This window comes from Tiliqua scincoides, chromosome 1 (assembly GCF_035046505.1).
Source record: "Tiliqua scincoides isolate rTilSci1 chromosome 1, rTilSci1.hap2, whole genome shotgun sequence".
NCBI lineage: Eukaryota > Metazoa > Chordata > Lepidosauria > Squamata > Scincidae > Tiliqua > Tiliqua scincoides.
In genome coordinates, this window is record NC_089821.1 from 38,043,125 (window position 1) to 38,062,821 (window position 19,697).

At 43.9% G+C, this 19,697-nt stretch overlaps 1 protein-coding gene across 2 annotated transcripts in view; it reads left to right on the forward strand.

The window, feature by feature from the left end:
- GAS2 (growth arrest specific 2) overlaps positions 1-19,697 on the forward strand; it is a 111,541-nt gene that overhangs the window by 50,218 nt on the left and 41,626 nt on the right. Inside the window, exons 5-7 of one of the 2 annotated variants that reach the window (XM_066611314.1) lie at positions 3,199-3,343; positions 12,233-12,340; position 13,671. In XM_066611314.1, coding sequence (XP_066467411.1) covers positions 3,199-3,343; positions 12,233-12,340; position 13,671 — 254 coding nt within the window. The remainder of the gene's footprint in view (positions 1-3,198; positions 3,344-12,232; positions 12,341-13,670; positions 13,672-19,697) is intronic. The other variant, XM_066611315.1, reaches the window with a different exon arrangement.

Here is a 19,697-nt window from a genome sequence, read left to right on the forward strand (position 1 = left end):
CACAGGGGAGGCAGTAAGGGTGAGTACTGCGGGTGCTGCAGCAAGCTGTGTAAGTAGCCCCTCCCACTCACCATCAGAGCCATTCCAGGCAGCGATGGTTACGCGCAGGAGATACTGATGGGTTTGGCAAACCCCTGTGTGTTGCTGTTGCCACCCAGAATGGCTCCGATGACAAGCGAGAGGGGTTATTTACAATGCATGTTATGGCTCCTGCAGTACTTACCACACCCCCTCCTGTAGTTACACCACTGAGGGGAGGGGCTAGCCATGTGTATAAAGCCCAGTGTAAAGTGAAAGACTGATCCCCTGCTTTCCCCAAGTTCTCTGCAGATGTCTGAGAACTTGGGGAAGGAGAACAAAAAAAGAAGCATCTCCATCTTCTGAGTTCTCTGTGATGAACAAGCATTCTTGGCAACATGTGTCCTGGCAATCGATTAGGAGAACTTTACCATACATCAGGCAGATTTGTGGTTGCTGGTCCCTTGGATCTGAATTTACCAACTTGACTGTAGACATATGGACAATTTCAGTATTCTTCTCTGGATATGGGAAGCAATTCTACTCATGACTATATAGTCTAAATATGTATTGTGGAAGAATTACAGAATAGGTTGAAATATATTTTATATTGTACCAATTTACTTATTTTTGTTGGAATATGCATGTGTTTCTGAAAAGCTAGCACAGTGAAAGAGACACCTCACAGCATTCTTATACCAGGGGTTCTGTGACTACCCTGTGGGAAATGAGTAGAAGGATTTTGTGTGCCAACTTCACCTTCTGTCTTACATTTCATTTTAGTTCTGTATCAAGAGGCAGTCATACATGGATTTACTTTCCACTGAATGGCAAGCAGCTAGAAAAGTTTGGCTTTGTTTGTTTGAACCAGGAAGGATTACAGCTAGACAGGAGAAAATAACTAAATCAATTTATCTTGAAGTTAGAGAAATGTGGTAGGTTGGATTATGAAAGGCTGCAGAAAAAAGGAAGCTGCATTCCCGGGAAGATCAAGACAGCTACATCTGATGAGTAAAGTTGCCTGCAGGTGTAGAACCAGAGCCCAGTGGGAACAGAATGATTTAGAGCCTGTCGGCATCTGCAAGACAGACAGGAAGTCAATGGATTATATATGGGTTTGCTCCAGCCTTGGCTAAATTTCATTAAACAGAAGGGACCTGCTAGCAGCTACTACAACCACTGACTTCACTCTTAGATTTTCTACATGTTTATTTCAAGGGTCAAAAAACATATTTAGAGCATTTGATCTGTGGTGATGACACTCCTCTCTGCGCATCTTACACTCCTTATGTGCTCCTTATAGTCTGCATGGTGTGTCTATTTTCACTATCTGAAGAGCTTTTAAAAATCTAAGGGCTTGGAATGCAAAAGAAGATCTATGTTGTGATAGATAGATACAGTGCTAGACTTGGACCAGCGTACAGTGGGGACACTAGGAGGGTGCAGGGGTTGCAGACTGTACCCAGGGACACAATCAGGAAGGTAAAACCAAAAACTCCGGAACTCAGGTCTACCCACCTGATTGGTCTGTTAGTCTTTCAGACTACAGCGATAGTCCTGTGTTTCGAGGTTAAGTTCTCCGTTGACTGTGCAAATGTTCTTATTGGTGTCTTATTGCCCATTCCTATACCCCACGACGTTATAGCAGCTGTGCCAGTGGGGGCAATCGGACAGCCTGTAGGAGGTAAGTAAAAACAAAAATTATTGACATCCTGGTAGATGCTTATGGCTCTCCTCAGGCATACACTAACTGGCATACTGGCATACTGGCATATGCCTGAGGAGACAAAAAGGGTGGGGCAGCTTGGGAAAGGGGATAAGATCTGGCACATGCTGGAGCAACTCAGATCCATCCCCCTTCCTGCTTCTGCCCTCCCTAATCTCCCCCCCCCCAGGCTCTGCCCATGACATACCTCAGCCACCAGCTAAGCAGTGCTGATAGTGGCCTCCGGAACTGGAACTGCACATCACATTGCTGTCTATTTATGGCAGTGGCCTAGCCATAAAGTGCGATAAGCTGCTGGAACACAAGTTGCAGCAGTTCATGTGACCATAGGATTAGGCCCCTATTATCTCATCTTTCTCATTCCAGTCCTATTCATCTTCTTCTCTTATTTCATCATTCTGAGCATGTATCACCTGACTATTTTTCTCTTCACTGTGTACCCTTTTTCAGTCCATGTTCATTATAAATTTCTTTACCTTTTTCAGAGGTTCATTATCTTGCGTCTTCGTATCTCTTCACCTTGATTTCTTGTCATCTTCATAGTCTCTTTCCTTTATGTTCTGTTCAATCTGATCTTCAGGTTGGGTGTCCTCTTAGCTTGGCCCTGCCTCATTTTCACTCATTTGTTCTGACCTCTCCTTGTGTTTGGCTCTTAATAGCCATCTCCTTCTTCTTTTTAAAACAAGTTTGAAGAACCTGTTTGTTCTGTACAATGTTTCTTCCTTTAAACTCAATGTCCATTATCCTATACTTCATTCTGGATATATTTCCCCTTCCCCCATGCTTCCTATTTTATCATTCAGCTATGATCCTGCAGGCCTGTTAAAAATGCCTATTCTTTAAATCTATTAAAAATTATTGTACAACACTTATTAATTTTGGGTGTGATGATGATGAAGTCATAGGTAGAGGTGGGTTTTTCGGTTACAACAAAATAAAAACACATAACATTGCTTTCTTCAATTCTCATTTTTGTAAAAAACACAAAAATTTGAAATCTGTGGAAAAATAAAACTGTTCTCTAATGCCTCTACATGCATGTGGCTGCATCTGCTGACACTATACCACCTACCTAGTGCACTTTTAAAGTGATTATAATTTATCATTATAATTTATAAAAATGCACTCTTGGAATAAAAACACACAACACTGCTTTCTGCACTTCTAACTTTGGAAAACACTGAAAAATAAAACTATTTTCACCTACCTCTAGTCATAGAGAATAATGTTGGCACATACTGCAAGAACCATATTAGATCTGAATACCTGTAGCGTACATGATGTTGGGATCTATACTTAGTTCCAGTACTGGAGGAGGAATACCATGCAGTAAATTGTGATCATTTTTTTTTTCTTTTACCTTCTTTGTTTGGAAATAACTATTATTATTAACTTGTTGTCATGTCTGTATATGAATAAACAAACTGCTTTGTAAGCCTATGTGCCTCCAATAGGTTTGGTGTGGAACCTCCTGGATTAATAAAGTTGGAGAAAGAGATTGAACAAGAAGAAACACTTTCTACCCCTCTTCCATCCCCCTCACCTTCTCCATCCAAGTCACCTGGCAAAAAGAGCACAGGAAAACTCCTGGACGATGCGGTAAGTGTGTCTTGGCAGGCTCAAGTGGTCTCTACTTGATATGTCAACAGACCTCTATTGGGATTAAACTATATGTGTCTGAAAATATGTTTCCACTTCCAGTATCCATGATAAAGAAGTAACCATAATAGAGAAGTATCTACTTCCAAGTGGAAGTGCTTCTTCTTTCACCCATAACAGCTATGGGGAGCACCAGTCTTAACTTGGACTTTAGTGAAAACTGCGCATGAAGGCGATGGCTGTGTAGCTGACACAGATTTCCCAGTGGCCACTAATCTGTGCCAGGGGCCTCCAAACTTTGGCCTGTTGCAGTGCACGGAAGAAATCATCTCGAGCACAGCACAGCAGTAGTGAAGCCTTACCATTTTGCCCTTCCGCCTCCTGTCTTCGCATCAAATCTGTGCAAAAACATGCTTTCGCCAGGAAATCAGGGTACAGATCCTTCTGGGGCAATTGGCAGCAGAAGTGGTTGCCCAGCATGAGTTTCAGCACAGATTGGGTGTGAAGATGGGAGGCAGTGTGGCAGAACAGTAAGGGTTTGCCACCATTGCGCTGCGCCTGAGATGATTTTTTCGGCTCACTGAAGCTGTAGTTTGGTGGCCCTTGATCTAGGCAAGGGCAAAAGAGCACCAAATCCACTTAGCTTCAGTTGCTTCCTCAGGTGCCTCGCTTAAAACATTGGATCTGCCTCCATGTTTTTAACTACAGCTCTCAAACACAGTTTTCACTTTTTATAATAAAAAAAAGAAACCTGGTTTTCAAGCATCTTAAGTCTACATTCACATTTATGCAAATGCAAAATATCAGTAGCCCTGATGATATGAAACGTATATATTTACATTTTTAATGACCCAATCCTATTAGCTACTTATGGCAGCAGAACTCCTGGTCTTCTGCCATAAGTGCAGCTGTAGTGTTTTAAAAGGTGCACCACCGCCATGCACTTGGAGCTACTTGTGCAAATGGCTGGAGGTCCCATGCACATGGCAGCAGCCGGTGGAGGCTGTACTGGTGCAGGTAAGATGGTGGCAAGGGTGGTTAGAAGGTGGGAGGGGGAAGCACGGGGTGGGGAGCAGGGTGTCCAGGGCTGGTTTGAGGGCAGGAGATGCTGGATCCTGGCAGCGTCAGTTCATGCCAGGATGTTCTCCCTGTTTTCCCAACCCAACATGGCTCTTGCCTCTCCTCAAACTTGTAGAGTAGCTGGTGTAGTTCCAAGGAGAGCAATTGGTAACCAGATGGCCTACAGAGAGGTGAAAAATACTTTATCCCCACTACAGTATGCCGTGTTCGTTCCATTGGCAGCATAACATGCTGAGAACTGGTGGGGGATAGGCTTGGGCTGTGAGTATGTGAAACTAATTTATATTTCGATAGCCAAGAACTAGATTTTCAACTGCCTAGACTGGTGCCAGTGTTTAGTGTGGCTTGGCAGTATTGGGGCCCACCACTGAAGAAGCTCCTGAGCAATAGTAGCAGCTTGAACCTCTGAACCCTTCTGTGGAAGCAGAGGAAGAGCCCAGGCAGGCAAGCAACCTCTTGGCCTGAGGCAGGGGCACATGCAGTGTTTGTGTTGGGAGAGGGGCCATGAGCACTACCTTAACTCCAAAGCCCAGGTTCAACAGGCAGGTAGACCTGGGCTCCCAGTTCTACTTTGGCCTTTGTGGTTGAGGTTTGCTGGGCAGGTAGACCTACACTGTCATCCAGACTTGGAGCCCAAATCTACCTGGGCCAGATATACCTGGGCTCCCACTTTGACTGCCCTCTGGAACTGCCAGTTCCAGGTTGGTAGTCCTGGGCTCTGGTCTGGGCATGAACTTACTGCTGGCACCCTACTCAGTGAGCATTCCCCTGGCACCCAACTTCAGTCCTCATCCCAGAGGGCACCCTTACCCTCACCACTGGTGCAACGGTTTGGGAGTGCCATGCACCCATGGCCCCCCCTTGGATACACCCCTGGCCTGAGACCGCTCCCATCAGTCCTGCTCCTTTGCCACCCTGTCCATGCTCTCCCTTTAGCTAAGATACCTTAACTCTTAAAACATGACAGTTTCCTCACCCTGGAAATACTTTGCTTGCATTTTGAATGATGAAACTAAGGCTCCCATTGCGAGACTCAATGCTACAACTTACAGTCAAGTTCATTGGTGCCAACACTGGCAATTAAAAAATGCCTAGACTGGCAAGAAAGCACAAGAATGTCTGCCAAAGAATGATCTACTCTCTTTTTAATTAGGAAGATCAGTGAAAGTACCCTAAGGGTCTGACTGAGGAAATAAATGGATGCCATTTCTATATAAATAAGCAACTGCTGTCAGGTGAACTATTTGTTCTTGTCAGTTGAGTCGGTGCCAGTTCCAAGATGTTATCAGCTTTGGTCATGGTATTATCAATGCTCACCCAAGCAGCATAGACAACAGATTCTCTTCTCCTCACTACCAGAGGGAGAGAACAGGCAACAAAGAAGGAGGAGGTGTAGTTGCTGCCAGCTAACCACCGACTTGCTTGCCTGCCCCCTCTTGCTGGTCTTGTGGCTTGCAGCAAGCAGACTAATAACCCACCAGTTTTTCTTTGTGAACCCTTAAGTGGTGGGAATAATGGCAGGAATTGGCTGGCGGGGCCATGTTCCAAATGGAATCATTTGAATACAGCAGGACCTTGGTATCAATTCCTGGACACCCCCCCCCCCCCCGCAGATACCAAAACCATGGATGGTTTTTGAATCCATGGGTGAGGTCCATCTTCTTTTTCCAGGAGACTTTCTGAGGCCTGGAGAGGCTGTGTACAAAAACTGGAAATGCCTTTCTAAGGCCTCAGAAAGCCTCTCAGATGCAACTGGAAGGCACCGGGAGATCTGTGAGGTCCTCCAGCATGGGTTCAGAACCCACACTGGGTTCAGAACCCATAATACTTGAGTTCCAAACCCTCAGATAAGGAGGGCCCACCTGCATATCTTGTACTACTGGTTCTTAAACTGTGAGAGTGTGGCCCACCAGTGGGTCACAACCCAGTTTTTGGTAGTTCATGAAACTGGCAGGGTAAATTAGGCTATGTGCATCAAGGGTTAAACAACCTGCTGCTTTGGGAGAACAGTGCTGCCCAATCACTGTTATAGGATAAAATGAAACTTTTTTTTTTAGGTGGGTCCTGAGGCCGAAAAGGTTGTACTACAGAAAGTACTGCCTTGTTCTTAGTCCACCCAGCTCTTTCAACCAACTCTTCAAGATCTCGCAAGGCTTTGCTTACTCTTTCTTCTTGTTAATTGCTTTTATACTGAGTCCATGTTGCCTGATATTTTGAACTCTGACTGGCAGTGGCTTTCCAAAGGCCAAAGTGGAAGTCTTCCTACTGCAAGATGCTTTTACTTGTCTGCTCCAAGGATTGAACCTGAGAGCTTCTGTATTAATTCTTTAATCTATCTAGTAATGTTCCCTTTTCAGTTCATATAGAAAAATACAACTAGCCTGAATAACCTGGACAACTAAAGGGTTAAACAGGAAAGTAAAAAATGTATTCTAAAAAAAGACCCTGTTACTATGGCAACTCCTATATGGTAGATGTGCCACCTGGGAGTTACAAAGCACTCCTTGAAAGCCCCTGTAGCCACTCCTGAGCTACAGTGAACAGATGGAATTTGGTGTCTTTCACAGGGCTTGGGAAATATAATTTGCTGAAATGCAAACTTGGTAAGGTTTAGCATTTCTTTTTTCCCTTTCTGTGTCTTTAACTTCTCAAACTCTCTTGCTGAGGCTGTCAGAGGAGGATGGACGAAAAGTATGTGCATTGCAGAGAAAGAAAGAGTGACTGTACTTCCTGGGGGTGTGAAGAGAAGGCAAGAAAAAGAGACTGCAAAGGGATGGCTTTTGTGACCTCCTTTAATTTCTAGAACAACAGACAAAAAACGAAGATTATATTCACTCTGAGAGGTCCCTGACCTTCCCCACTGTAAATTAGCAGTGGTCCAGACACCATCTTACACCAGAGTTTAATCCTGAACTAGAAAACTCTGGTGTGTTTTTTCCAGATTTCAGCCCACTGATATTGTTGTTGCTTGGGAGAAGGAAGAAGGAGAAGATCTTTGTGGAAGGCTCAGATTCTTAAGGGTTTTTATACAAGTGCGATCATTTGCCCCAGTTTGTCAAAGACAAAAGAGAATTGCAGGAGCTGAGGAACAGCCCAATCCTGAAGCCGGTGTCACAAAAGGGGTTGGCCGACACAGCCTCCTTGACTCTGCGCTTGTTAAAGCAGGGGTACAGAGCCAAGGAGACCCATTACCGTAGGCTGCCACAAATGCTCCCTTCCCCTGAGGAGACCATGGTGGTAGTTATGGCTGTGCCAGCTCAGTTACTGGTGCAAGTCCACGTTGCTCTGTTGCGTTGTAGGAGGATCAGGCTCGGGAAGGGGCTTGGGATTTGGCATGCACCACCACTGCCTGGGCCTGATCCCCCTCCTACAGGCAGCTGTGGCCTCCCCACTGGCAGGCCCATGGTGCCTATCAGTGGAGGCTACTTTGTGACAGCCATAAAGCATCCTCCACCAGCAGGGGAGTGGGATAGGATTTTTGCCAGCAGGGGAGTGGGATAGGATTGGGTCATAAGATAATGTAAAAGTTGACCTTCCATCAACAGTTATTCTAACATACTAAGCCGGCTTTCACTCCCTTTCCACGTCTTTAGTTTGTGAACCAGATCTTGAAAGGTCTCTGGAGAATTAACTGAAGTGGATGAAATCTTTAAGAAGTACTTCTTGCATTTTGTTTCTTTTGACATCAGCGCATTAGGTCAACTTCCTTCCTAGAGAACTACATTGTGTGCAAATTATTGTCTTTGTGCTCTTGTCAGTGTTGGTTTTTTGTTTTTTTTAAAACATCAGTAGTACCTGAATGTCAAATTAGAGTTTGCTCAACCAGATCTGCTCTTTGGCAGTGATGCCTGTGCTCCTTTCAGTTCACCGACAAGTTCAAGATAACACTAAATATTAATGCATCTCAACACATAGCAGTGTTCACATAACAATGACTTCCAAAACTGTGTGGCCTCAGCTGGACACTGCATTACAAGGGATGTATGAATGTTACAAGGCTACTGTTAGCAATAAAAATAGAACCAAAAAAAGAACACAATTGGCAGTGTTTGCTGTATCCATAAATTAACATGGATTTTTTGTGTTGATTATCAGATTATTACTGGGAGAGTTATATTTGGGATTATATCAAAAGATTTTTGAGTTATTCCATAGTCAGGCCCAACTTGCCATGCTTTCAATGTAAGCATCACACATGAAATGAAACATGTCTAATGAAAGCATGAATCTGATGGTATGAAAAGAACTTTCTCATTTTGCATCCAACACATCTAACTATCCCATTTAAACAATTGCTGACCCCTACCTGCGTAGCTTTACCATACCAACATCCAGAGATGGGGACGAGTCAGGTGACTTGAGTTTCAAAAATGCACATTTTTTTTCTGACTTGTGTACACTTGAGTCGCACGTGTGGAAGACTCAGCAAAACACTCAAGTCAAGGGCCCCTTGACTAGCACTCATCCCCACGCATGCAAACTTGAGTCTATCTGTGTCTGGGTTTGCTTGCTTACTGTTTTCATGGTGTGAAAATCCTCATGGGGCCATCATTCAGACCAGTTGAGCAGCAGGGAGGTTCTAGCCAGGAGGCAGAGAAGGGTTAGTGTTTGCTTTTGTAACAAAATGGAGGCAGGAGCTGGCTCCCTTGCCCATCTCTGAAAGAACTGATGATCATTGATTAAGGATGGGAAGTCTGATATTTTCTTTGGCTGAGATAGAGCAAACGGAGAAGCCCAAGGGGGTTCTTGCCTTACGATTATCTGGAGAAGCCCATGGGGGAGGGGGAGGGGGCGGTTCATAGCGATCACACTTCCCTACTCATGACTCCATTATTACTTCGGAAGAGGGAGCTTCATTGAACAACTAGTGCAAAGAGCTTCAAAGGATTAGATCATCCTGGTAAACCTTGCAGCTGCAGTCTCCGCTCTCACGCAGTCCCTCTCACCCCTCCTGCCTTGTTTGCAGATGGGCAGGGACAGTAGGGGAGTGTTTAAAGAAAACTCTGACATACACACACACACACACACACACACACCTCGGTAGCAACCCCATTTTTTTTCCACTGCACATTTTTTAAAGGGGACAACTCATGACTCAAGTCTTTTTGAGTCACAAAAAGGTAACTCAACAACTTGGAAAGTGCCCCTGTTATGACTTGTTTTCATGTTGAGTTGTGGGGGGCGGAGACTTGTGACTTGACTCAAGTCAAACTGTACCTGACTTGCCTATCCTTGCCAACATCATGCAGATTAACTTCTTGGCTATTATTATTATTATTATTATTATTAAGAATATTTATATACCACTTTTCAACAGAAGTAGTTCACATAGTGGTTTACATAGTAAAATAAATCAATAAATGGTTTCCTATCCCCCAAAAGCTTAAAATATAAAAAAAAAAGGGGGGGGGAAGAAGAGACACCAGCAACAGCCAGTGGAAAAGATACCCTGCTGGATGAAGAGAGACAGTTACTCTTTCCTTGCTAAATATGAGAGGACACCATTTTGAAAGGTGCCTCTTCGACCTGTTAGGAAAGGTTGCTAATATTGCTAATATTAGCTGTTACTTCACATATAATGACCTGCAACACAATTTAGAGAGGAAGTTAGGTAAATTGCATGAACATGCTGTGGGTGGAAGGCAGGTGAGGCAGAGCCTCCCTACTGGAGTTCTTCAAAAAGCACCTCACGTGACAGCTGCGCTTTTCAAAGGACTCTGGCGAGGAGGCTCTGCCTCACCTGCCTCCCCACCCACCACAAGTCCCAGGTACATAGAATACAACATAAGCAGTTAGTTTCCCATTAAACTTGTGCCCTGGTGAACAAATTAGGAGTGAGTAAAACATAATTAGATGTTGAGGACTTTGTTCATTAACAGCATTAGTAATGCAGAGTACAGTGGCACTAAGGGGGAGTAACTCCCACAGAGTTGTGTGAAATGTAAGTTGGGAGGACACACGCACAAAAAAAATTTTATACAAGTATAGTTAGGTGAACAAATTTGCAGCACAATCCTATACTCACTCTACGCCAGCAGAGCGGATTCTCTGCTGGTGCATGCTGTCACAAATGTGCTGTAAAGCACACTGTGACAGTACAGAAGATAGTTGATCTAGCAGGAAGGCCTGCACCATTCCACCACTGGCATGATTGGCCCCTCTGGCCCCCAGAGCCATGATTTCCAATGTCAACCCCCCTCCTGGGAAGAGCCTGACCTGGAAGTAATTGCAGTAACAATAATGACGTCACCACCAGTTACTTCTGAATTATAGTACCCTGGAGCTCTTTTTCCCTTTTTTTTTTCTTTTTGAGCAAAAAAAGATGAAAAAAGCAGTCGGCCAATCAGAACAGCACACAACTACTGCAAGTGTCCACGAGGGGCCCTGGCTTGACACCCTTTAGGGTGTGGTACCTAGGGCCCAGTGCCCTCCAGCCCTGCCTTAGCTATGCCACTGCATCTCACCAGTGCCAGTTCAGACCTCAATGCCTGACAGCAGATGACTCCACGCCACACAGCAGAGGACTGCAGGAGGGTGGAGAGGTGGCAAGGTGGGCAGATTGAGCCCAGGAGGGCGTGGGGGATGGTGGCACTGGTCCACACTGTATTCTATCCCCTTCCTGGACAAGATTCACACACTGATCTACCTGGATTTTCACCAGTGATTAAGCAGGTGCAAATCTACATAGAACTGTTGCTATAGCCAAGGCTTTTCCTGGGGAAGGGGACAAAGAGCTCCAGCCTGCAAGATTGCCCTACAGGATGCGCAAGCTGGTGCAGGATACCCCAAAGAATAAAGAAGATGGGGTGAAAAAGAAAATAAGCGGTGTAGGGGATAGACTATGGATGGCACACCCAAAGAGGTTCTACATGGGTAATGGGTCAAAGAAGTTTGGATAGGTTTAGAAGGCAGAACTATTTAAGAACATAAGAACAGCCCCACTGTTTCAGGCCATAGGCCCATCTAGTCCAGCTTCCTGTATCTCACAGCGGCCCACCAAATGCCCCAGGGAGCACACCAGATAACAAGAGACCTCATCCTGGTGCCCTCCCTTGCATCTGGCATTCTGATATAACCCATTTCCAAAATCAGGAGGTTGCACATACACATCATGACTTATAACCCGTAATGGATTTTTCCTCTAGAAACTTGTCCAATCCCCTTTTAAAGGCATCCAGGCCAGATGCCGTCACCACATCCTGTGGCAAGGAGTTCCACAGACCAACCACACGCTGAGTAAAGAAATATTTTCTTTTGTCTGTTCTAACTCTCCCAACACTCAATTTGAGTGGATTTCCCCTGGTTCTGGTGTTATGTGAGAGTGTAAAGAGCATCTCCCTATCCACTCTGTCCATCCCCTGCATAATTTTGTATGTCTCAATCATGTCCCCCCTCAGGCGTCTCTTTTCTAGGCTGAAGAGGCCCAAACGCCATAGCCTTTCCTCTTAAGGAAGGTGCCCCAGCCCCGTAATCATCTTAGTCGCTCTCTTTTGCACCTTTTCCATTTCCACTATGTCTTTTTTGAGATGCAGCGACCAGAACTGGACACAATACTCCAGGTGTGGCCTTACCATAGATTTGTACAACGGCATTATAATATTAGCCGTTTTGTTCTCAATACCTTTCCTAATGATCCCAAGCATAGAATTGGGCTTCTTCACTGCTGCCGCTCATTGGGTCAACACTTTCATGTAATCTGTCATAATGGCCTTGTATAAATCAAACATGCTCATACTTCTGATGAAACCCACTATTAATTAAAATGATAATTGAAGGTGGGTTTCTTTTTTGTGTGTGTTTTTTTTTTAGGTGAAACATATTTCTGAAGATCCTCCTTGTAAATGCCCTAGTAAATTTTGTGTGGAGCGTCTTTCACAAGGACGATACAGAGTTGGGGAGAAGATCCTTTTCATCAGGGTAAGAAAGATTTACTATTCATTTTGTAGAGTGTCAGCTGGTAAGCATATTAATACGAGAAAAGCAAAAGAATGAAACTTGCCGTGAGCATCTCACTACGACTGGACAGAGTAATAAGGGGCAGGTTTCACACGTCTGTTTCATAGCAACATCAGGCTGGTAGATAGTTCCTGGAACATACATATGCATTAAATTATAGGTGATTGATAATCACTCTTAATCTATGCGTTTTTGATAGTTGTTTTCTTGCATAATCAGCATGCAGTCATTTGTTGTGGGAGATTCTGATTGATTTTTTTTTTCTAAATTCAGGTACCATTTCTGTTATGGGTACAGTATTATATTTTCACTGCATTCAAACTGCAAAAGATTATCTTCTTTTATCAAATGTATCTGAATAAAACTGAGTGCCGTGCAGAATGTGATTGTGTGATTCTGAGAGGTGCCACTTGAATCATGCCTATGATGTGAATGATGAAGAGTGGCACTGTCCTTCTCATTTTCCCGTTCCATGGTTGGAGATTCTTCCCAGTTTTATATTCTTTATTTTTTCTTTAAACTGATAGTTCCCTGCTGGATTGCACACAACCTAATTTTATGCAAGCTGATTTGGAATTAAGACCCAGTGAGTTCAGTTGGGCACATTCCCAACTCACTGTACATAGAATTGTGCATTAAGTGCAGAAGGGCATTTTGCTCCAAAGGTTGAATTGCATTTTTTGTTTGTTTAAAAAAAAGAAAAACAGAACAGTGAGCCGCTATCTCAGCTTCAGTACAAAACTGCTCACTTCCATATTAGGGGACAGCCCTGGATTTGGACTTTTTGAGATTATCCCACAAAGACTAGAATGTGATTAGAGGGCCATCGATGACTGAGCAGCTGGATAAATCCTTTCTTGAAATCCTTATTAATTAATTATTAATTTACAAAGAGGTGAAATATGAAAGTTTAAAATTGCTGGGAAGCCATACCCTGTGATTTTTGACATGCCGTTCTTCAGCACATGTATTTGAGGACTAACCAGTTACTCATTGGAGAGAAAAGTAATAAAAAATCATTTCCTGAAGCATTCCTTCCTTATTCTCACAAACATGTTCCAGGTTGAGATTTGGTACTGAAATCATGTTCTGGGGGATAAGACCTGGTGAACGCAAGATAAATTGTATCCTATATGCATTTTGGCTGTGTTTGGTATTGATGATGAACCCACTGATTTTACCATGATTAGATGTAATGAATTTGTAAAGTTCACTTGACAGCGCATGACTTGAGATGTCATTTTGGATAAGATGAATTATGGTTTACAAGCGAGTACAGCTAAATAGTGAGGGTAAGCCTAAGCCTTTGATGTATGATGTATCACCTATACACAGATTAGTCTACCTTGAAAAAGTGATTGCGTATAAGTTTGGTCTTGAATAGCTTAAGGGTTTTGTGATATTTCTTTGTTAAGGTTTCTTTGTTAAGTTATGAAGCAAAATCCTATGCAAGTTTGTTCTTGGAAGTACAGTATAGTCAATTGTTTTCTGCACAATCCACTCCCACGGATTAATTTATCTGCAATAACAAAAGTGTAAGAGTCCAATCCTAAACACAGCTACTCAGAATTAGGTCCCATTATAGTCTGTGGCTTATCCTAGGTATGTGGATAGTGTTGTGGCCTAACTCATCTTGCGCCATCCACTGCCTGTCCTCGGCTGTCCGTGGCCATTCTAAATGCATGTGTGGCCATTCTAAAGCTCTCCACAGCCATCTTGAAACTATTGTGACAGCCATTTTGGAGCTATCTGCAACCATTTTAAACACCCACAGCCATTTTCAAGCTATCCTCAGCCATTCTGAAGATGTCTGCATCATTCTGAAACTCTCCGTACCATTCTGAAACTATTTCCTGCTGGTATTCCTGATCAGATTACCTCCCCCTCCCCCTAACCCCATTGTTCCCATAGAATAAATTATTCAGTATTCACGGACTCAGTAGCTACTGGGTTTTCCAAGAACCTAATCCCAGCAAATAATGAGAATTGACTGTATTTCTGAGTTCCATGTAACTGTACATAGGATTGCAGCTTTAACCATTTAACAGCAGTGCTAAAAGTGTAAAATGTATATTTAGTAACTGGATTTTGTTGTTGTTGTTCAGTCGTTAAGTCATGTCCGACTCTTCATGACCCCATGAACCACAGCACGCCAGGCCCCCCTGTCTACCACTAACTTCTAGAGTTTGTCCAAATTCATGTTCATTGCCTCCGTGACACTATCTAACTATCTTGTTCTCTGCCGTCCCCTTCTCCATTCGCCTTTAATTTTTCCCAGCATCAGGGTCTTTTTAAAGAGTCCTCCCATCTCATGAGATGACCAAAGTACTTAAGCTTCAGCTTCAACATTTGTCCTTCCAATGAACAGTCAGGGTTGATTTCCTGAATTTTGGGGGGATTTAACTGGATTTTAGGGGAAAATTTAATAACATTTATCTCTTCTTATTTCTTTTTATTATCCCGAAAGGTAACTTTTGCTTTCTTTGTTGTTGCCTGCACCAATTCACAGTTCCACATGCTCAAATACATGTGTGTATGCATCTGTGTAATTAATTTCATTGTGTCAATGGATATGTGCACAGAACACAATATATGCCTATGAATATGTTTCTACCATTGAAATGAATGAAAAATCACTTCTTGACCACATGTGTGTCAGATCTCCCAACAGGGAAATTGCCTTCCAGTGTCAGGTAGACTATTTAAAAACTTGTTGATAGATCTAATCCCTGTGAGTGATGTAACATAATTTTATCAAGAAGATTAGTTAATTTGCAAAAGGCCTTCTCTAGACACAAATATCAATAGCTTTGGTTTTCTCATAACATCTATTTTAGTAATGAACACCTTTAGTATTTTTCTCCACCAGCAAGGTTACAGCACAAATCCTATGCATGCCTACTCAGAAATAAGTCTCACTATGTTCAATGGGGCTTATTCCTAAGAAAGTATGTATAGCAGTGGTTCTCAGATTGGTGGGTTGTGACTCACCAGCTGGAGAACCACTAGCCCTTTCCCTTTAAATGGCGATCCTGAGGATCGCACCACTGAGGAGAAGAGGGGGCTTTTAAAAAATGTAATCACATCGCTGCCATTCTCCCTGCACCCTCAAAGACTTACTTTCGGGCTCAAACTCCTAGAGAGTTTGAGAAACAGTGGTGTATAGGACTGCAGCCTTAAAGAAGCTATGCTAGATATCAATTCACAGTATAAAGAAAAGTAATGTTGTTGCTACGGTAACACATCCAGGACATTTCTTTTGGAATTTTACAATATGATCAGGGTTGTCAGTCTACTTTTTCTCTGTCTCCACTGAAGGATTTGTACAGTATCATGAAGAGTGACTGCATCAGAATTCAATAAACAAAAATTAAAGTTTCTGCATAAAAAGGCAGTATAGTTGAAGTGTTTCATAACATATGTACACTAAGAATGAAATGTAATAAAAATGCAATGTATTTATCATTAATATTGATATGTTGCATTCAAAGGTTCCCTTCCTCTGCTAGAAGGCATTTTCCTCCAGAGGCTGGCGTCTTTGTTCTGGAGGAAGTTTTTTCTATCAGTGGAAGGAAACTTTTAGATATAATTCTTGTGTGTGTGTGTGTGTGTGTGTGTGTGTGTGTGTGTGTGTGTGTGTGTGTGTGTGTGTGTGTGTGTGTGTGTGAGAGAGAGAGAGAGAGAGAGAGAGAGAGATCAGAGCATATGGCATTTCATAGATGAAATAAAAGAAACAGGTCCCAACCTGAAATTTGAAATTCAGTCTTTGATGGAGAGGGTGACTGTGGGAGAGGAAAAGACTGGGAAGAAAAGGAGATGCAAAGGGAACAGCAGATGAATGTGAATAAGTGCTGTCACCAATGTTTTGTTTCAGAATATTTTGGAAATGGAGGTGAGAAAGATAATAACTTGGAAATTGATTGCTGTTTACAGAGCTGAATGCTCAGTAAAAATTTCCAGTTTTGAAAAATATGCCAGTTTAAATAGTAAAAAGTTTAAAAAACTCTGCTTGTTATTTTGAAGTATAACATTTAGGGTAACATCTTCAATGCCTTCCATTTCATTGGAAATAAAAACTTATACTGAACTTGAATTATAAGATGCTCTGAATATACTGAAACATTGTTTTTAGAGACAGGCAGCCCAATTCTGAGCTCTCCTGTGCATCCAGCGCACTCCAGGCAGCTGCTTACCTCCTCATCCCCGCAATGGGGCTACTTGATTCTATGATGACCTGAAGGTTGGCATAGAGCCTCCCCTTCCCTTAGGGTAGGGGTGCCCAAACCCCTGCCCGGGGGCCACTTGCGGCCCTTGGGGACTCCCAATGCGGCTCGCGGGGAGCCCCCAGATTCAATTGAGACTCTGGCCCTCCAGAGACTTGCTGGAGCCCATGCTTGCCCGACACAAGTGCTCTCAGCATAAGGTGACTGTTCAATCTCTCACATGAGCTGTAGGGTGAGGGCTCCCTCCACCACTTGCTGTTTCACATTTGTGATGCAGCAGTGGCAGGGAAGGAAAGACCGGCCTTGCTTTGTGCAAGGCCTTTTATAGGCCTTGAGCTATTGCAAGACCTTCATTGATTCATAGAAGTTCCATTTCTAATATATTAACTTATGTAAATTTATTCAAATTTGAAATGTAAATTAATTCTTTTTCCCCCAGCCCCTGACACAGTGTCAGAGAGATGATGTGGTCCTCCTGCCAAAGAGTTTGGACACCCCTGCCCTAGGGAAAATGAATAGCTCTGCAGTGGGGCTACTCAATTCTGCAATGACCTGAAGGTCAGCGTAGAATGAAGAGCCTCCGTGTCAGGTGGCCAGCCTGACACAGAGTCTCTGGGTCCAGTGGAGCTAATGTCCACTGTCCCACCTCGCTCCCACCCAGCTCCCTCCCCCAGGCATGCCTTTTCCCCTGCCCTCTCCCTGCCTCCCCCCACCCAGTAACGCCTCCACCTCGCCTCCCCATGCCCTCACCTACCTCTCCGCTGCCCAGCTGTCGCGCAACTGCCTGCTCCACCAGCACTAACCCAGCAGCGGATAGTGCTGGGCTAGCACCGGTGGAGCACTGGCACTAGGGCCCGCAAACGTGCCTTACAGCATGTTTGCAGCAGTGTGCGTCAGTGGTAGGCTGGCGCGCACTGAACAGTATTGGACCCTTAGGGCCCAATCCTAAAGACGCTTAGAGCTGGCGCTGAGCTCCAAGGACTGTAATGGTGGCAGTAAGGGAGATAGACTGGGTTACAATATCAGCACATGCGAGTACTGCCAATTCCCCATGTCTTTCCCCACCCCCATTCCCCACCCCCATTCCCCACCCCCATTCCACCTTAGAGCTGGCGCTGAGCAGGAGAGATGGCGTTTTTGGTGCTGCGCTAGCACCCGTTGGCACTGAGCCTCAGCACTGCATGGAGGGCTGACTGATGCCTCAGTAGCACTGGCCAGGGGTAAGTATGTTCGGGAGGTGGTGGGGAGTGGGCAGAATGGGGTGGGGGAGAAACTGGGGTGGGAGGGGGTGGGACCAGCGGAGCTCTGCTCTGCCAGATCCTGAACTCCATGTGCCAAAAGGCCCAACATGGACTCTCTCAAGTCTACACTGGTAAAATAGCCGGATTGAGGCCCTTTTTTCTGGACAGGGTGGAACAGGGGAGTGGAGGAGGTGGAATAGGGGTAGGAAGGGGAGGCAGACCAGGGGGAACTGCCAGTACTCACATGTGCTGATATTGTAACCCCGTCTATCTCCCTTACTGCCACCATTACACACATTGGATTTAAGCCTGCTGAAGAGTAGGTGTAGATTTGTAGAGGTTTGTGGTGGTATTGGAAGTTTTCCCCAGGGTAAGTGATCAAACTTTCACTGACTCCGAGAAGACCTTTCCAACCCCTCCCTCCAGGAATTCAACAGGTACTCCATTGGCTGCGGGAAGAGTTTTGGATAGGATTGGCCTGTCAGTCACATTGAAAGGAATGAGACTGTAGTTAGTCACCACTGACTTCCCTTCTGTTTGTTGTCAGTGAAATTTTCATGGCAAACATTAGTTGGATTGAGGCCCTTTTTCTGGTTTGATTTATTTCCTTTTATTAATTGGTCACAATATCTCTTCTCTGCCCAATGAATGGAATCTATATTACAACTTATTTTATCAAGGGATGCTTAACACTTCCATTTTAGTAGTCATAATTTAAGTTATGAATGAGGATTAACTGGAAAGAACTTAAAAGGAGAGGACCAAAGTGTTGAATGAAAGTCATTCAAGAATAAAATAGCATGCTGAGTATTTTGCTACGCTGAAACTTCTTATACAAGACTTCCCCAAAGAACAGAGAGTACTGTTCTTCAATACCTTCAAGCAGAGACTGGAAGGAATCAGTCAGAACTTGATAATCCAGTCCTTCTGTTCAAGTTCTGGAATATTACATCATCTGGTACTGGGGTCTTCAGTGTGCTGCTGTTGGCACTCTGAATCCCTTTAATACTCTTCTCTGATTGTAACTCTTCACAGACTATCAACATCCAAAAACTTTTTTCGCAAAAGAGACATCAGCCGTTATGAATTTACAGTGCTGCGCATGAACACATGACCAGAGAATCCATGCAACAACCCAAATGTAGCTCCTGAGTTTGAAACAGCAGTGCACATCAGCACAGTACTGTTATTTGTTTATTCTTATTTTTTTAGCTATTTTTATCCCACCTTGCCATCTTCAAGGAGGCACTCAAGGCAGCTGTCAACATGTAAAGTACACATTCAATTATAAATCATATCAAACCCAAACAAACCAAACTGAGGATGCAATTAAAGAGTAGGGGACCAGCCACTCTCACCAGTGGCCATATTCTTAAACTCTAGTAAACAGAATCTACTTTCCTTTCATCTTTCATAACAGATCTGGTTGTAACAACAGTATGGGGAAACTGCAAGGGGAAACTGGGTGACTAAATCTCAAACTGAGTTCAGAAGATCAAGATTTACTGCCGAATTCGATCAGGGCCTGAAGCTAAAGGATCTTGTGATCTGGTCACCACATTATCTTAAGTCACAGAAAAAAGCTGAGAAATGTGTGTGGGGGGGGGGGGATGACCCCTTATAAGGCATTAAAAATGTCATTTCCAGTTTCTGTGCGAAAATGGAAGTCATGTGTTTTGATCTATACAGCTCAATCTGAGCCTGACAGAGCTCCCCTTGCTTCCAGAAAGGGGGGCAGCGGCCCCTAGACTGCCAGGATGGATGTTCGCCTGTATCTGCAGTTTCAGGTATCCATGGGATGTTCCAGAACGGAAGCCCATGGATAAGGGGGAATGCCTGTATTAGTTCATTGTG